Below are 19,411 nucleotides of genomic sequence, written 5' to 3'. Positions count from 1 at the left end.
CCCACAAGAATCGGGCAGATTTAGGGACATCCTAAATCTTGTTTCTACCATACTAAATAGTAGATACTATGGGGACTGGAACAGCCATAGTCCCTTTATCTTAACACACAGACTACTGAGATAAGATAGAACTCAATTCATCCTTCTTATTTTTACGCGTGTTGCCTCTCGCTTTGCTTTGTTAACCAAACACGACCCATATTTTAAATATATATATATATATAGTATATATATATATATTTTTTTTTTAATATGGCGGGCATGAGGTTTGAGCATAGATAGTATATAATATGGATGTAGCATCCGGGCTGACCTCAGTTATTCACACGGCATCCAATAATCCTGGTTTGTGCGCGTCGCCATTTTGTAAGATTTTTACTCCGCCTCACGTCGGGGGGAGGGAGATAGCTGACGTATACCTCTGAGGCAAATTCCTCGTTTCCACCGAGTAGAGCGGGTCGGATTGGAGCGGTTCGGTCCGGGTAGTTTGGCTTTTCATTTGCCAAAAGTTGGGTAGGGTACGGTTTAAGCGCACCTAACCGCTCTGAGCCGCTCCAAATCTCAGTACTCCTCCGTAGGGGTACTAGCCGCCTGAAAGGGTGCCGAAAATGCGGAGCTACACACTGCCGTCATTTGATTGGCCGAAAGAATCATTTCCGCCATGTGTAGTCACCTCGGCAAGAGTCTTGTGTTTTGGCGAAAATGTGAGCACAGCACTGTTTATTGTGTGGTGTTTTTCCTCGTCAATAAATTAATCAGTTGGTTACACTGTGTCCCACTGCGTAGCTGCCGCAGCCAGCACTGTTCGCTCACTGTCTCTATGAGTTGCACCGAGCCGTCTCTGTGTGTTTACGCCATAGCCTAGATAGTAGTAAATACACGCTCACAACAACACTGGGGGAATAAATAAAAAAGCGGCTGGTTTGACCCAGCAAAAACGAGAGACCGCTGGCTTGACCGCAGTTGGTCGAAAGAATTGTTTCCGCCGTGTGTAGTCACCTCGGCTAGAGTGAAGAGAGTCGGTGTGTTTTGGCGAAAAATGTGAGCGCGGCACTGTTTATTGTGTGGTGTTTTTCCTCATCATTAAATGAATCAGTTGGCTACACTGTGTCTCACTGCTACGATGTCACGAAGCTGCTGCAGCCAGCGCTGTTCGCTCACTGTCTCTATCAGTTGCACCGAGCCGTCTCTGTGCTCACAACACGGGGGGGAATAAATAAAGTAGCGGCTGGTTTGACCATGCAAAAACAAGAGACCGCTGGCTTGACCACAGTTGTTCCACAGCCCGATAGTTTGACCCACATTCTGGCGGCGGCTATCGCAGTCCAGCCTAAACCCCGCCCTATCAGTAAGGGTAGGGTCATAAACCCCGCCCTACCAGTAAGGGTAGGGTCGGCGGTGGAAACACCACCCAGATTCTTAAAAGTGAGCTGTCCCGCTCTGAGCCGCTCCGACCCGACCCGCGCTACTCGGTGGAAACGAGGCAAAAGTTAGGGACAACAGGCAGAGAGCTGTCACTCAAGAGATCGCGCCAATACATTTTAACCTCCGATAAAATAAAAACTAGCGTGGTCCAAAAAAATTCACCCCCCTCAGTGTTGTCATGGAGATATGACCTAAACATACTATATAACATTAATAAGTGAGTCAATGAGAGATGGCTGTCTTCTGCTTCCACCCCCTTGGGGCACTTCCGGTTAGTAGTTGTGGTCACTTCCTTATTGGATGCTGGTAAAAATCGCTGAGGTTGGGGCTTGGGTTTGAGTTGGGTCTGGTTGGTCAGGATAATCCCTCCCCCGGCCCCTGACACTCACATTTCCACACCAGCTCAAACCTGGTGTTTGCTCTGGCACCATTTTTTTCCTCTCTGGCGGGAAACCAAAAAAACTGTCTCGAACTAGCCCCAATTTTGCATCGGTGGGAAATACTATGTATTTGTGATGGATAAATGGGAGAGGTGTCTGATGTTGTTCTCTTGTGTTCTACAGGTATTCTAGAGACGGTGTTGGTCTTCCACTGATGGGCAGCCTGGCACAGTGTATGTTCTTTTTTGAAAGCTGGATTCACCCTGCATTCCAAATCGCATACTCCTTAATTTTTTCTATTCTACATACTACATCTGACCATAAAAAAGAATCTAGTTAGGATGCAGTATGCTAAAATTGGGACATATTTTTACTTGTTTATTTCATCATTACATCGCGCCTCTTGGTTTCATATCCTTCGCATCCCCGTTTGTTTTCATACGGAGGCTCTGTCGAATGTGACGTCACTTCAGGTTTGCACTGGATTATGGCCAAATAGGATGCTGTTTTCAACACTAAAAAATCTCAGCCGTCTGTAGTAGGACATCCGGGTATTTCTAACCATCCTACATCTGGCCACAAGAATCGGGACATCCTAAATCTTTTTTCTACCATACTAAATAGTAGATAGTATGCGATTCGGAACGCAGCGGTTTGTTCTGAGAGCGGGAGGAGCTGCTTAACTGTGTGATTACTCCTCATCCATTGGTTAACAGCCCTGTTGTTGTGTGTGTGTGTGTGTGTGTGTGTGTGTGTGTGTGTGTGTGTGTGTGCCCCGGTGCAGTGTGGGATATGGTGTCCCAGGGGTCCATGCTGTACATGCTGCTGAGCCTGTGTGTGGGCTGGGGTCTGGCGCGGGGCAAGAAGCCTGGCTCCAGGCCGCTGCAGTGGGAGCGCTCCCGGGCCTCCACCGCCGGCTGTGTGGGCGCAGTGCTGACGCAGGTACACAGCAATCCATCTATATCTATCTATCTATCTATCTATCTATCTATCTGTCTGTCTGTCTGTCTGTCTGTCTGTCTGTCTGTCTGTCTGTCTGTCTGTCTGTCTGTCTGTCTGTCTGTCTGTCTGTCTGTCTGTCTGTCCATCACTCCCTCCCTACATCTATCTATCTATCTATCTATCTATCTATCTATCTATCTATCTATCTATCTATCTATCTATCTATCTATCTATCTATCTATCTATCTATCTATCTATCTATCTGTCTGTCTGTCTGTCTGTCTGTCTGTCTGTCTGTCTGTCTGTCTGTCTGTCCGTCCGTCCGTCTGTCCACCCATCCATCCATCCAAATCCAATCCTCTGACAATGCGTTGTTATATATGAGTGCCGGTGTCATTCCCAGGCTGTGTTGCTGCTCTGGGATCAGTACAGTGACTCAGAGGGTGAGCTCTTCCAGGCTGGTCTCAGTGCTCCGGCCCTGCTGCTCACTGTTCTCAGAGCTGCTCTGGTGCTGCTGCTGGCCTCCGTCCTCTACCAGGTCACCTCCACTGAGAGGAGCGCTCTGAAGAGGGACTTCTACCTCTGCTTCACCAAGGTCAGCTATCTATCTATCTATCTATCTATCTATCTATCTATCTATCTATCTATCTATCTATCTATCTATCTATCTATCTATCTATCTATCTATCTATCTATCTATCTATCTATCTATCTATCTATCTATCTATCTATCTATCTATCTATCTATCTATCTATCTATCTATCTATCTACCCACAACAGAGAATCAAATCCACATTTTACCTGAAGAAAGCTGTAATGTTACCAGAATTAGTATGTTTTTTCAGTTAAAACGTGTTACAGGTAATATACCTTGAGTTTTAAATCGCATACTGTTTATTTGTTTCTACTCTACATACTACAGCTGATCACAAACAGAATCTAGTTAGCATGCAGAATGCTACAATTTGGACATAATTCAACTTGTTTATTTCGTCATAACATTGCGCCTTGATCTTGCCTCTTGCTTTTATATCCGTCGCATCCCCCTGCTTGTTTTCATTACGGAGGCTCCGTCCATGTGACGTCACTTCCGGTGCGCACTGGATTGTGGGTTAGAATCGACCATATAGCATTCTGTTTGCAAAACAAAAAATCTCGGCCGGATCTAGTAGGCATCAAGATATTTTTAATAGGTCTATGGTCGGCATCCGATTGCACCATTTTGAAAGGACACGTAGTGGCTTCCGTGGCTTAGCGCCGCCCAAGACGATTGTGATTGGTTTAAAGAAATGAAAACAGGCCAGCCCAGTTTTCCCCCCGTATACGCAACTCTAAGGTTGCGTTCCGAATCGCATACTTTCTACTATATAGTATGTAGAAAAAAGATTTAGGATGTCCCGATTCTTGTGGCCAGATTTAGGATGGTTAGAAGTACCCGGATGTCCTACTTCATGCGGCCAAGATTGTTAGTGTTGAAAAGTGCATCCTATTTGGGCGATTCTGACCCACAATCCAGTGCGCACGTGAAGTGACGTAACATCGACGAAGCCTCCATATGAAAACAAACAGGGATGCGACGGATATAAAAGCAAGAGGCAAGATCAAGGCGCCATGTTATGATGAAATAAGAGAGTAAAGTATGTCCCAATAGTATGCCTACTGCATCCTAACTAGATTATTTTTATCGTCGGATGTAGTATGTAGAATAGAAAAAAGAAAGAGTATGCGATTCGGAACGCAACCTAACCCTGCGTTACAATCCCCATACTTCCATACTATTTAGTATGCCAGAAAAAGATTTAGGATGTCCCAATACATGCACGTCAATTGTAGTATGCTGAAAATACATAAATGCCCCACTAACTCCAACAGCATTTTGGAGTATTTGTCTTTTATTCTTGACATTTCTCAACATAATGAAAATAAATCTTTCTTATCTGATTTTTTTCTCTCTCCTGTCAACCTAAACCTCTTCTGTACTTTAGTATGTAGTGTAGTAAAAATAAAGAGTATGTGATTTGGAACGCAGGGCAAATAGCTTGTCCATATTACTAGCTGTAGTTTGGTCTGGCTGTGTGAGACTACCAGTAACCTTCAAAACCACATACATATTACAACATTTCCCCCTGTAAAATGTGGACTTTATTGTGGTGGTTTATTGATTCCCCCCCCCCCCCCCCCTCACTGTCTCTAACACTGTGTAGTAAGCAGTGGATGAAGTGTTGACAGCTTGTTGATTGTATTCCTTCAGGGCTGCTTCCTATGGTTCCTGTGTCAGCCCATCCTCAGCCTAACGTCTGGCCTCTTCAACCACCACCAGAGGGACAAGGTCAGCACACTACTTTTCTATTCTACATACTACATCCATACCATAGACATAATCTAGTTAGGATGCAGTAGGCAGACAAAGGGTGACTCCAAATGAATGATCCTTTTTCTGTCTGCTGGATGTGTGATTTTTATCTTTTTACATAACTTTATATGAACATTTTATTGTCTTTTTAAAAGTTCCCATGTGGTTTGTAAGTGCGTATTCTCACTTGCCCTGTTGACAGACGTTAACTCACTTGAAGGCGGGTGTCTGTTGAAGTTTAAAACTATTGGATGTGCCCAGTGCCACTCTGGATCTGCCAACCAATTGCATAACGTTTGGTCGTGACATATGTCATTCGCCAGTTTCTGACTACAACTGAAACTGGCGCACAACCTCAACGTCATTGTTCTCAGCCACTCCCTCTGTTCGCTGATTGTTCATGCGAAAGTCTATCCTGAGAAAGCCTGTGAATATACCGCGGACCCAAACTGACTACTGAAGGGAATGAAAATTGAGTGGAAGTAGGTAGGCAGGCGCTGCCAGGCTACGAAGGACTTTGCCCTATCTTTCTTTTATTTTTTAATAAACGGCCTCTCAATATTCCCATTGAGAGACCGTTAATGGGAAAGTATTATTTATTTATTTATCTATCTATCTATCTATCTATCTACAGGGTTCGTACAGATGCTTGAAAGTCTGGAAAATGCTTGATTTTCAATCGAGTGTTTTCAAGGTTTGAAATGTGCTTGAAATCTGAACACTGTGCTGGAAAATGCTGGATTTTCTCTTTATTGACCAGTGTCGTAATTCAACTAATTTTTTTATTATGTAAATTTAAAAAAAATCTGTCGCAATGTTTTCTTCGCCACCGTCTTGTATGCACGAGTGCAGTTGCTCCCCTTGTTTTCTTTCCTGGCGCACGCGCCACACCTGGCGATCGCTCCAGGAATTATCCAGAACCACGAGTCGCTGCCCATGGACCTATTGCTCCCGATTACCATACCAGATATCCGTTTCCATTTGTTTATGATGAGGCCCTAATAACCGGCAGGCATAGGCTACTGTACGGCTGCAAAAAGTACCTCCAGCTGTAGCAGGCTACACAATGGGGGAATCGGCACTTAGCCAAAGGTAAATCAGTTTAGAATTTTTTTTCGTTAAAACTTATCGGACAATGTCACTCTGGATGACAGTTCATTCGTGTTCTTTTTTGTAAGTTGCACCAAATCCCGAGTTTGTTTGTGTTATTGACTTGTTGATACAAATAAATAGCATGCTAAATTGATGCTCAGTCAACACCGTTAGCAATTAGCTGACCAGCTAGTTCTCAATAGTGTATTGCTCCAAATCCATGTTGTTAGCTAGATAACGTAAGCTTGGGGGTTACTTCATTGTAACGTGATGTTACACTCAGCGGGGTTAGCTCGATGCAGCTCCCATAACAAGTTGTAGGCCTATAACCTAATCCATTAGTCACACTGTAGTGTAGTGAGATTAGTTACAGAACCAAGATCCAACATTTTAATTTTGTGAAGTTGTCGAAGTCGAGAACGGTCTTTGCTGTCAAGTGATTTCAGTCCACAGTCTCAGCATGTTAACGCTATGTCGCCATATTTGTACTGATGCTTTATTGGACCAGAGCCCACTTAGTCCCATTTACGTTCTGAAATCATGGACATTGGCTTAAATACCTTTTTTTATTTGACTGAAAGCCCTTTTTTGGGAGGATCACTTTTTGGCAACACACCAACATACACAAACTGTAATCTGGAAACCTAGCAATATTGAAAATGTCTGGTCATACACAAGCTCAAGAATGTATTTAAATATATAATATCCAGGCATACATTTATACATATTGTTATAATTCAGCCCGGGGAAAAAAGGGCTGCAAAGGCTGTATTTGCCCTTTGTTATTCTTACATGTAGTGTGTGTGTTTGTGTGTGTGTGTGTGTGTGTGTGTGTGTGTGTGTGTGTGTGTGTGTGTGTGTGTGTGTGTGTGTGTGTGTGTGTGTGTGTGTGTGTGTGTGTGTGTGTGTGTGTGTGTGTGTGTGTGTGTGTGTGCAGGGCCGCCCATAAGGGGTAGAAAGTGGGAAAGCTTTCTAGGGCCCAGCCCTTGGGGGGCCCATGGTCTTCAGAGGCCAAGAACCTAACTGAGCCTAACATTATTTTTAACAGAAATATTCACTATAACCATTTAAAACTTGCACAACCATAACGACAAAACAAACATTTTAAATATTGTAACTTGGGTAAAATGCCAATATCTCCTCCTCTGCTACCCTCTGCTTCATGTCCGTCCTGTGTGCACGGCACGCTGAAAAAAAGTCGCTAACACCAATTTTAAAAAGCCTGGCTCAGAGCCATTAGCTGTTTATTACGATTTTGACATTTCGGGGAACGGGCTAGGCGGGGCACTGGCTCTGAGAGACACATATTAACGTGGTTAGTAAACATAAACAAACATTCGCCAAGTGTTCGCTAGAGATTAGCTTTGCCTTTTAAACATCATAACATACTCCCCCACCCTTACCCAGGGCAGGTGGACTGGGTACCACAAAACTGAGCTGAGGGGGAATGGAGGCTGGCCAGGGAACTTGTATAACTTATAATTTGACCCCTTATACAGTATATGCCTTGTTGGCTTCCCACCTAGTTGTAGTAATGTGTTAATCAAAAAATAATTATCAATTTGTTCTCCCAGGAATTTTAGAATCTTTCAGCCCAGCCTCCATTTAATTTGAACTCTCAAAAAATAATCTAGTCTTGAAGAGCTTTTTTAAGTTTGAGTTACAGTAAAATTATTTCCTTGATTAATTCAGGTGTCTCCATATCAGATAAATGTAGTTCTTTAATGTATTAATTTCCTTTACTTTTTTGTGCCATATTCAATTCAAAGAACTTTATTTTTCCGTTAGGAACTTCATATGTGGAGGAGCATCAGGGTACAACAGTACATACAATATACAAACACACACGCGCGCGCACACACACAGCATCAGCCCGTACTCGACATATGGCAAATAAAAACAATCTTTGCTTAGCCTATGGTTACAAAATTTGGTTTTGATATATTGTTGTACAGTTTTGGCTGGATTATTTTACCTGAGTCGTCCTGCTTCTTGTGTCTGGGTGTTATTCTATGAATTGTGAAAAGTATTTGGACCCCTCAGGTAAAACAGAAAACATTCTTATAAAGTTGACAAGGTAATTACTCTGTTGTTTTCCTGAGTCTACAAACAGGTTTAAATTTCTTAACGTACATTTTTGTGTTAAAGAATTTCCCCTGGGGACAATGACGTCCAAAGTCTTGATCTATGTCTTCAGGTTGACGCCAGCAGCCAGGTACAATTTGAAAAATGTTCCATGAGTTTCATGTCACATACTGAACATACTGCATAGACAACCAGACCCAGGTGTCACACCATAAGGTTGTCTGACCAGTTCTTTACTGCACCTCATGGGTGGCCCGCAGCATAGGCAATGTCTGTAATAGTGTCCTTTGTTGTTGCCTGCTCCTGTGATAAACCTAGTGAATACTCAAGAAAACCAATGTTATTTTGTAAAAATCTGTTGAATATTAAGCAATTGCGTGAGTTTTAGGGTATTACAATAAATTGGTAAGTAAGTCAGAAATGTGCTACTATTTTTAAAAACATATACAGTATAATAATCACAAAAGAGTCCTTTTTCTCACTTGAGCTACTGTTCCCCAAACTCTCGCTGCATGTCCCTAGTTGATAAAAATAGTTAGTCTATCTACAAATACATGTATGTGTTTATTTAGGGATGAGCGAACACACACACACACATTGATACAAGTGAAGTATGAGTAAGGGGGGCCCATTGACAGGAGGTTTTCAGGGGCCCAGCCATTTGTGTCGGCGGGCCTGTGTGTGTGTGTGTGTGTGTGTGAAATAAGTTATTAATTAGTAACCATTTCCTACATCTAGACCTATTGATTATCATTATGGCATTTTCAACTGAATCACAGCAGCACTGATATAGTGACAAGTGATATTGCTCAAGTAGGCCTACAGCACAGGTGAAACTCGAAAAATTAGAATATCATGCAAAAGTTCATTTATTTCAGTAATTCAACTTAAAAGGTGAAACTAAAATATTATATACTCATTACATGTAAAGTGAGATATTTCAAGCCTTCATTTGTTATACTTGTATTTATTATGGTTTACAGCTTATGAAAACCCCAAGTTCAAAATCTCTGAACATTTTAATATTACATAAAAATCAATAAAAAAGGGATTTTAAATACAGAAATGTCGGCCCTATATAAAGTATAATCATCGATATGTACTCAGTACGTGGTTTGGGCCCCTTTTGAATGAATTCTGGCCTCAATTCCAATTCATTTTCCATGATATTCTAATAATATGAGTATCACCTGTATAGTCATGTTGTTATTAACCTGATTGATGGTCATTTTGGGCATATGAACTAAACTGATAAAGGTCTCCTTAGGGCCATACTACAAATTGGTGATTGTCCATATACATTATATGAACACTCCCATTTTACAGATAAGGCAATGTATGAAATCATAAGCATTTATTTATATACTGTATATTTAAAGCTTCGTCTTCCTTGAAAAAGTTGACATGTCATCTTGATAGTGCTGGAAAAGTGCTTGAATTTTACTCTTAAAAAGCTGTACGAACCCTGTATCTATCTATCTATCTATCTATCTATCTATCTATCTATCTATCTATCTATCTATCTATCTATCTATCTATCTATCTATCTATCTATCTATCTATCTGGGAAGGTGCACACTTTATTTAAAAAGTTGAAGAAAGTGTTGCGTTTCATTTATGATACAAGGAAAAACAGTAAAAGTTGGACCGCAAAACACAACTCTTTTATTGTAGAAAAAGATATGCACAGCACAATGGATATTTTCTGTGTTTCTTCAATCATTATTGATTCCTTTTTAATCGATGGATTTCTTGAACAGATAAGCAGTACCACTGACACATATCTCCTCTGCATACGGGTCCTCCATGTATCTGTCGAGCAGTTTGATCCCCACTGGAGTCCACAGACCCTCCTCTTCCATCCGCTGAAGCTCTCTGTCCAGGTCTGCCTTGTATTCAATGTTAATTCCTCCGTGATCGCTTCTCACCATGCAGACCAGACCCCCTGGCTTGGCGGCGCCGCAGAGCTCCCTGACAACACTCACATGCACATAGCCAGCGTTCAGAGCTCCAACGATGACCACCACATCAAACACACCGGTCCGTGCAGGCAGTGCTTCTGGTCCCAGCAAGGCCAGTCTGAGGTCCTTATAGAGGCCGGTCTTTGCAGCTTGATCCAGCATAGCTCGACTGCCGTCCACTCCCTCAAAGCTCTTGAAGCCCAGTTCAGCCATCCGTCTGGCGACCCATCCAGACCCACAGGCCACGTCCAGAACCAGAGCATCTTCAGGGTTCCCAGAGAAGTGTTCAGAGATGAATTCGACGGCCAGCTGTGGAGCTTTGTAGTTCATCAAAGTGAAGTCCTGGTCATAAGTACCAGCCCAGACATTGTAGAGCTTTCTGCTCTCCCGTGGATCTATCCTGGGTCTATCGGTAGACTGAAGCAGGGTTTTCACATCCTCCATGGTTCTGTTGCACTCGGACATGTTGAGGGCTCGACTTCTAAACCTGCTGTGGCAACGGGCAAGACGACGATGCATTCTTTTAACGCAGAGATCCCGCTGAACAAGTTTTCCAAGTTCATAATAAGTCCCAATAATAACCTGGGTGTGTATGGATTAAAAGTTCGATAATTTTTTGGCACCGACCCGAAATGCCTTCGTACCATTGAGTATGACACACCCTGCGTTCTAAATCGCACACTTTTTCTTTTTTCTATTCTATATACTGTATACTACATCAGACCATACAAATTATCTAGTTAGGATGCAGTAGGCATACTACTAGTTGGGACATACTTTTACTTATTTATTTCATCATAACATTGCGCCTTGATCTTGCCTCTTGCTTTTATATCTGTCGCATCCCTGGTTGTTTTTATACGGAGACTCCGTTGATGTGACGTCACTTCAGGTGCGCACTGGATTGTGGGTCAGAATCGCCCAAATAGGATGCTGTTTTCTACACTAAAAATATCGGCCGGATCTAGTAGACATCCAGGTATTTTTAAGCATACTAAATCTGACCACAAGAATCGGGACATCCTAAATCTTTTTTTCTGCCATACTTAATAGCAGAAAGTATGGGGATTGGAAAGCAGCCAAAATGTCTTGTGATACTAGAAGTATTTCATCAAACTACCCAAGTGTTTGAATAATTGAAACTGAGTCAGGCCTTCTTGAAAGCAGGTGATTTACTTGCAAACAGCAAATGCAAGGGTCAAACAACATGTATCACAAGTGTAGCTTACATGATTGAATACAAAGAAATTAACAGTTTACATGGGATTATATGCAAGAGAAGGTGGTGTGTGCGCAAACACATACTAGGTTTGGTGTGTCCAGCCCTTGTTTTGCTGGCGAAAGCAGAAATGTTTTTAATTAGGCAGATAAATTTAGGGAGTCTTTTTTACTCCCCAACTACTGTGCACATGAATGCGTCATACCTCTGTATGTGCCAAAATCTTATTAGGCAGTTTTCTTCTTCAAGGCTAAACAACAACTTTTGTCTTAGCAAAAACACTTTGGGGCTGTTAGGTTTACTGGGACAAAGTTCAACAGGCAGAAAGCATGTATTGAGCATTAAAATATTATACAATTATAAGGCAAATTAAATTCTAGTAACATCTTGTGTCTCAATACCAGGGCTCTTTTGCTTTGGAACGACTTGCCCACAGAGATAAGGCTTGATGAATTATCGGAAAGTATTATTGTCGCCATTGTTAAAAAGATTAGTTGGGGGGCGCCTTTAGCTCAGTTGGTAAGGCGTCCCCCTCCCGGGCCGGGCCCAGCAACAGACCTGGGTTCGATTCCAGCCCGCGGTCGTTCTCTGCATGTCACTCCCCTCTCTGCCCCATTTCACCTCTGTCTCTCTGCACTATCAATAAAGCATAAAAATGCCCCCAAAAAATATCTTTAAAAAAAAAAAAAGATTAGTTGTAGTTTGACCGGGAACCCCGAGCCAATATATTACATTTGATGAAGAAGAGGGTCTGATTGTCTTATTTACCCTTGTTTGGTCCGACCCCCGAGTGCGGTTGCTCTATTCACACCTGCCTGAAAGATGCGCACCTCGGGCGGAAGTGCATCTTTGTTCGTTTCAACTGAACTACATAGCAGGTGAAAAATCGCCCTAAATTGTATTTGTTCTGGCATGTAAACTACTAGAGGACTTTTCCCAGTGTGAACTCACCCTATCTGTCTTCCCCGTGTGTAGGTGGTGGCTATCGGTGTGATCCTGTGCCAGTCCATCTCCATGGTGACCCTCTACCAGCTCTTCCTGTCTCGCTCTCTCTACTGGGAGGTGTCGTCTCTCTCGTCTGTCTCACTGCCTCTCACCATGTCCAGGAGCAGCCACAGAGGGGGGTACTGAGGGCGTTTTCACACCTGGTCCTGGACTGTTTTGATCCCAACCTAAATGACATGTGTTGAAACCGGACCAAACAGGCGGACCTTGGTCTGGGTCCAGATCATACTGAACCAAGAGTTCGGTCAGTGTTTGGATGGTTCGGCGATCACCAGTCACGAAGAGGAGAAATGAGCCGCTGACAGGACAGTTTTTTTTTTTACATATATATATACAACTGTTCTCAAAGCAGGAGGTGTGCGTTGTCTGGGCGGCTGCCTCAACTATACAGCGCATCAGGAAATGAATCTGTTCATACGTTTTTCTTCTTCAAACTGATGGAGGCTTTACCACCCAATAGAAACGCTGACGTCAAAGGCACGCCCATCTACCAGCCAATCAATGTCCAGTATAGGGGGACGCAACCCGTATATAGGAGATAAACACAGGACGTGGGTATGTCATGGAAAGTTCTTTAGTGTGCTGGCAAAAACTGCAATGTGAAACCAAGTCAGGACCAATAACAAGGGGCGATACTAAGCCTGGACCAACCACAGGGGGGTATACTGTGCTGTAGTGCAGTAACTGTTGCATTAACAGACACTAGTCAATAGCCAGGGATCAGAATTAGCCGAGGAATATATTCACAGCAACAGTCTACCTCTAACTGAGCAGCTGAAACACTATGTAATGCCGGGGGCCACAAACTGACACAAACTACAGACAAAGTACAACATCTAAACACGCATGGAATGGATCGGCAGACAGATGTAGCCGGCCAAAGGTAGAGAGGGTTGTGTGGAAGGACACAGCCCGAGACTACCTGCGTTCCAAATTACACACTCTTAATTTTTTCTATTATACATACTACATTTGGCTAAAAAAATAATCTAGTTAGGATGCAGTAGGCATACACTTGGGACATACTTTTACTTATTTATTTCATCATAACATTGCACCTTGATCTTGCCTCTTGCTTCTATATCCGTCACATCCCCGGTTTGTTTTCACACGGAGGCTCCGTCGATGTGACGTCACTTCTGGTGCGCACTGGATCGTGGGTCAGAATCGCCCAAATAGTACGCTGTTTTCAACACTAAAAAAATATTGGCCGGATGTAGTAGACATCCAGGTATTTTCTAACCGTACTAAATCCAGCCACGAGAATCGGGACATTCTAAATCTTTTTTTTTCTACCATACTAAATAGTAGATAGTATGGGGGATGGAACGCAGGGTATGTTTTTTAAGTATGGCATCCAGGTAAACTTGGTCTGTGTGCTCCTTGCTCCAACAATAGAATCACAGGTTGACTATAAAGAATAAAACAAAGAATATGTATGTATGAATACAGACGATTATGTTCTATATTATTCTTATTGTCAACAAAGCAACCATCAGTCTGCCTGATCGTTGAGACTTCTCTGCCCCACACACACACATTGGTTCCCACTGAAATAAGCGTCAACAAGAAAGCATCAATCCATTCTTTATCCCTTCACTCTAAACACGTGTCTATGAGCTAACAGCATGTGCGCCATATTAACCCTGTGTTCCAATACCCATACTTCCCTACTATTTTAGTATGCCAAAAAAAGATTTAGGATGTCCCAAAACATGCACGTCAATTTTAGTGTGCTGAAACTACATAAATGCCCCCACTAACTCCAATAGCATTTAGGAGTATTCGTCTTTATTCTTGACATTTCTCGACATAATGAAAAAAAATCTTCCTTATCTGATTTTTTTTTCTCTCCTGTGGCTCTACTTTAATATGTAGTGTAGTAAAAAGAAAAAGTATGTGATTTGGAACGCAGGGTAAGTCTTATGTATCTAGAGAGAAACACTGCATGATTAATCCTTCATTTATCTTTTGATTGTCCATGCCTGGGATGTAATGGTTCAGGTTTTCTGATTGGGTGTAACACATAAACAGTGGTGCCCCTTGAATACCACTGTGTAAAAACATTCCATTATATTCCCCTCTTTTTCAAAGGACTCAACTCTGGTCTGTAATACTGCAAAATGCAATTGGATTTAGCGAGGCATCCATGTATTTTTGGCATACTGCATTTTCATGTATTGGGACATCCTAAATCTCTTTCTGCCATACTAAATAGTATGAAAGTATGGGGAATGGAACGCAGGGAATGTCCAGCCAGCCAGCAAGAAAACCAAAACTTTCTATTAAAAGTTCCTCTTTTTAATTTCATTCAAAAAGTGAAACTTTCAGTTATGCCAGATCCGTTACACAAAGTGAAATGAAATGGTTCATTCACCTCACATGAGTCTTTTATTGGTGACAGGACTCACACATTTCATATGCTGGCACTGACATACACAGACACACACACACACACACACACACACACATACACATATTTATATAAATTCATTGTGTTTATTGTTAAAAGTGAAGCGTTGAAGGCAGCACATCATTGTACAGAGTCTACATCAGTTACTGTGCACTTTCAGTGTTCGACACGTCCAAAGTGTTACCCTGGTTTCCTTCATAAAACATTTGTATTGTTTACATCAATCTTTGCTATAGCTAGAAGCAGTCTTCTTCACTGCCTGGAAGCTGGTTCCAAACAATGAGCTTGTACATTGAGCAATGTAAGTAGGCTACTAGTGGTTAAAGACACAGAGCTCCTACTACTTATACTAAAGTCAGAATGCACTTTGATATTAAATTGTTTTAACCTCTAAACACTGTTTTTCTGCACAAATATTCCGTGGACACAACCTTGCTATGTGTTTAATGTGTATGTCATATCCCTCAAAAGAGTCAAATAAGGGAGCGCCCTTAGCTCAGTTGGTAGGGCGTCCCCCCCATGGGCCTCGGCCAGCAGCGGACCCAGGTTCCATTCCAGCCCACGGTCGTTCTCTGCATGTCACTCCCCTCTCTGCCCCATTTCAACTCTGTCTCTACACTATAAAGCATAAAAATGCCAAAAAAATATCTTAAAAAAAAAATTATAATAAAGTTTTCCATTCAACATACTTAGACCAGTGGCGGCTCCTGACAATAATCTCAGGGGGGGCAATTGTTGCCATGATGGGAAATATGACCCAAAATTAACCTAAATCAGATAGCATATGACAATGTCATATTGCATTTAACAGTTTGTTTTTCCTGTTCATCTGGCATAACCACTCTGGCAACATTAGACAAGCATTGCACTGTACAGTATTTTTGGAAATTAAGTTAGTTAATTTCTTGAATAAAATTATTTTAGCTCTAAAATGATTTAATTATCCGGCTGTGGCCATCACAGATAACTTGTCATCTACCAGTGTGCTCCTCAGATAGGCTTCCTTTAAAAGTTAGGAGACAAAAATGGATGCTGGCATAGCATGTGCAACATTAACAGTGCTAATCATCACATTGGTTTGGGTTACTACTGTCTACAGCACTTGGTAGGCGGGTTTATGTCGGACGGTGAAAGCAGCTGTCAGCTAAACGACGATCAACAGCTGATCGCCGTTCAATAGCCGATCAGCTGTTGAACGGCGCTGGCTCGTATATGCAGATTGATGTTTAATGTTTGTTTTACCTTTTCTGAGAGATGATGCATAGGGGTGACACCCAAAGTTATCCATGCGGTCTCTGTGCTGCCATCAGGATGGATAAAAAGCCAGTATACAGTCCATATCATCATGCAGCGGCAGCAGGACAGAGCGTTAGCGCATTAGCATCCTGCTAGCCTCGTTAGCCGTTCAAACGAGCCCCGTGAAAATCCGCGTTTATAAGATCCCCCAATCCATCTTGGTAGATACTTGCTTGATGGTTACATTTTGTCTGGGAAAGACCTAGTCCGAGTCCGATCAAGTAAGTAGCTTGCCAGCCTAGCCTGAGTTGATATAAAGTTGTGTTGGTCTTGAATATGACCGCTCTGGGCTGCATACTGGACATGTGACTGTATTAGTCACTGTAATTGGTTTATTGTTTACTGTACGTATGACGACAACACGTTAGGGCGCGCACCCCCGGAACCCATAGAGATTGCATTGCGAGGCTTGCAGTTTGAAAAAAAAAAGTTTTACATTGATGTCTATGAGAGCGCTGGGGGCGATTTTCAACCAGCCCGACATCGCCCCAGAGTGACGGTACAGAGCACAGACGCTAATTGTACAATGATATTCAGACTTAGATGCAGGTAAAAACTGTATTGAAATCATAAATTATGATTATTAATACAAAAAAAAAAAAAAAAAAACATCATTATTATTCATTATTATATTTTCGTTTTTTGCTGATATGGCTCAAGGAGGGCGGCGCCCTATCGCCCTCTATGGGCGAGCCGCCACTGACTTAGACACAGGGGTGGAATTCTAAGGGCCAGTTTCACAGACATAGAGTAGTCCAGGACTAAATGGAAACTTGAATGGAGATTGTCCATTCAAAGTACAATTTTAGTCCTGAACCTGGCTTAATCCATGTGTGCGAAACCCTATATGTTCCTTAACAAAGTCATGGCAAGATAATTCATATGGGGACCATACACTTTCTGGTGTTTTGTTAATCACAAAATGTGCAATATCATCTGTTCTTTTAGATGTTGTGTCCGTGTGCATTGAGGCAGGGTGTGTGTGTGTATCTGGGCTGTATGTTCTGTGTGTGGGTAACCATGTGTAACCTTACCGTGAGAGGTAGACCAGCCAGGTTCAACATTAAACTTGTTTAAACCGAGCCTTTAGGTTATGTTTATAGCGCTGTTTGGGACTGATCTGCCCCAACACATTTCATTATTTAATAAAAAAAAGTATATAAGTGCAGTTTGTCCCATCTTTCTGTTTTTATTTTGTACTCAACATGTGTATTCACCCCTCTGTGCTATCGTGTGATTTCATGAGTAAAGGACATGGTAGAAGCCTACAGTAGGCCTATTATATGACACATGCTGGTTTATATTATTTTCTGGAAATTAATTTAACTAGCCCCATTTTATTTGAGGAAAGGCTGTAATTAAACTCATGAAGGCTACGCTATCCCACTCACAAATCTGTTTTATTAGTCCAGTAATAATTTCACTTAATGTCGCCTCACACTAATTGCAACAAAAGCAACCTCGACTGATTTCGTATCCACAAAATGTCCTGAATAAGACCGAATCATGGCGGCAATTCTACTGTAACGCATTTTATATCATAACTCCTGAACCAAACAGGATAACATGTAACATGTGCTGTTTAGACTTTATATAGCCTACATTGAGTGGTATGGAATACAATATTTCAATATAATATCTTATCCATGCCTTTTATTTAAATATAATTGTTTCAAATAGGCCTCCAATTTCTTATAAACAACTAATATATTTTTACACGTGACCTAAGACAATCGTGTCAGAAAAATTAGAGCGAACATCTCTTATGCAGGTGTTTCATATCCTAAGTAATAAAAAAAGTCTACATGCGTGGGTCCGAATGCAGGCCTATAACGTGACTGGGTCGGTAAAGTGTTAGGAATTGGTCGGATGTGTTAGGACTTGTTTGGAAGCGTTCGGACTATTTAACGTGAAGCCAAATAAGGTTTTAGTTTCCGCTGTCAGAAAACGAAAAGTCGTCACGAACAGGATTCGAACCTGTGCGGGGAAACCCCATTGGATTTCGAGTCCAACGCCTTAACCTCTCGGCCACCGTGACTACGCATGTCCATTGGTGTTTAGATGTTATTAATACTGAGCAAAGGATACAGCCGGTTATTCCATAAAATACAATATGCACCATGATATGTGGATATGTTGTCATACAAACCAGTAATTTCCTGTGCTAACAAGCCAAGCTAAACTTACCGTTAGCAAACACTTCAGTTGCTAACCACGTTTTTGATCAGTTGTTGGCATGTTTTAATTTAAAGAGACGTAGTAGGCGAAATTTGAGCGTGTTTTAAGCATATTGCTAAGTCATGTCAGTCTAACCGTAACCGACATAAAGCCACTTGTAAGTGACTCGGACAGTGACACCCTCTCTATCTCTCCGTTGTCGTGGTTGTCGTGTTAAGTTAGCCAACACCGAGAGCTAATTGTTACATTATCCTTCTTTGGCTTTTGAATGGCGGTTGGCAACAAGCTTTTTGACGCCTTACCGCCCCCTACCGGAGAGGAAGTGTGGAGCAGTAGCCTACAGCAAAGCCAAGTATTTAATTATGTGATTATGCATTCCCCATGATGTATTAAACAAGATTGTAACTGGAAATGTGAAGGGGGCATTATATGAAGGCACTGCTCCAAGGGTGGCTTTTTCCAGCATTTGTTGCTCCTGCTGAAAATATCTCTCTCTCTCTCTCTCTCTCTCTCTCTCTCTCTCTCTCTCTCTCTCTCTCTCTCTCTCTTCTGCACCTCTCCTTCCTCAGCAAGGCAAATAAATAACACTTTCCCATTTCACATTTTTACTAAAATGCATAAATACAATCACTTGAAACTACAATATGCATTAAGCACAGTCTTCACACTTTCACATAGCAATTACACTTTGCAAAAAGGCATTTAACTTGTGGTTTCACCTATAGCCTCAAAACTGGGACAGGATAACACTGACATCTAGTGGGCAAAACAAGTAGTGCATTGGCCTCGGTGGTTAAACAGAGACAACGAAAATTACATTTCACTGAGGAAAAAACACGTACATTCAGAATATATTTAACACACAAGTAGTATTGTGGTCAAACTCTCTTCTGCACATCTGCTTCTAAACATGTCAAATAACAGAATGGAGACCAAAGAGTGAATGCCAAAAACATCACGATGTGTTTATCAAAATGGCGGTCCACTATTTTGCAACAAAAAAATACGTCTACCAAACTTATTTTAGCAGTCAACTGAAACGAAAACACACCAGCGGGTAA

At 42.0% G+C, this 19,411-nt stretch overlaps 2 protein-coding genes across 2 annotated transcripts in view; one reads left to right on the top strand and one right to left on the bottom strand.

Moving 5' to 3' along the window:
* The window catches only part of gpr180 (G protein-coupled receptor 180), a gene marked incomplete at its 5' end in the record, with an annotated part of 17,712 nt that extends 3,661 nt beyond the window's left edge, over positions 1 to 14,051 (top strand). The window contains 5 exons of the mRNA XM_080052628.1: positions 1,989 to 2,038; positions 2,590 to 2,747; positions 3,151 to 3,342; positions 5,000 to 5,077; positions 12,434 to 14,051. Coding sequence (XP_079908754.1) covers positions 1,989 to 2,038; positions 2,590 to 2,747; positions 3,151 to 3,342; positions 5,000 to 5,077; positions 12,434 to 12,589 — 634 coding nt within the window. The 3' untranslated portion in view covers positions 12,590 to 14,051. The remainder of the gene's footprint in view (positions 1 to 1,988; positions 2,039 to 2,589; positions 2,748 to 3,150; positions 3,343 to 4,999; positions 5,078 to 12,433) is intronic.
* On the bottom strand, positions 9,932 to 10,712 carry LOC307269692 (methyltransferase-like protein 27). Its single transcript, XM_080052698.1, has one exon. The coding sequence runs from the start codon at positions 10,702 to 10,704 to the stop codon at positions 10,015 to 10,017; it is 690 nt and encodes a 229-aa protein (XP_079908824.1). The 5' UTR covers positions 10,705 to 10,712; the 3' UTR covers positions 9,932 to 10,014.
* Positions 14,052 to 19,411: the final 5,360 nt, after the last annotated feature.

This window comes from Ammodytes marinus, assembly GCF_949987685.1.
Source record: "Ammodytes marinus genome assembly, chromosome: 24".
NCBI classification, from domain to species: domain Eukaryota; kingdom Metazoa; phylum Chordata; class Actinopteri; order Uranoscopiformes; family Ammodytidae; genus Ammodytes; species Ammodytes marinus.
This window is presented reverse-complemented; position numbering and strand designations above follow the sequence as displayed.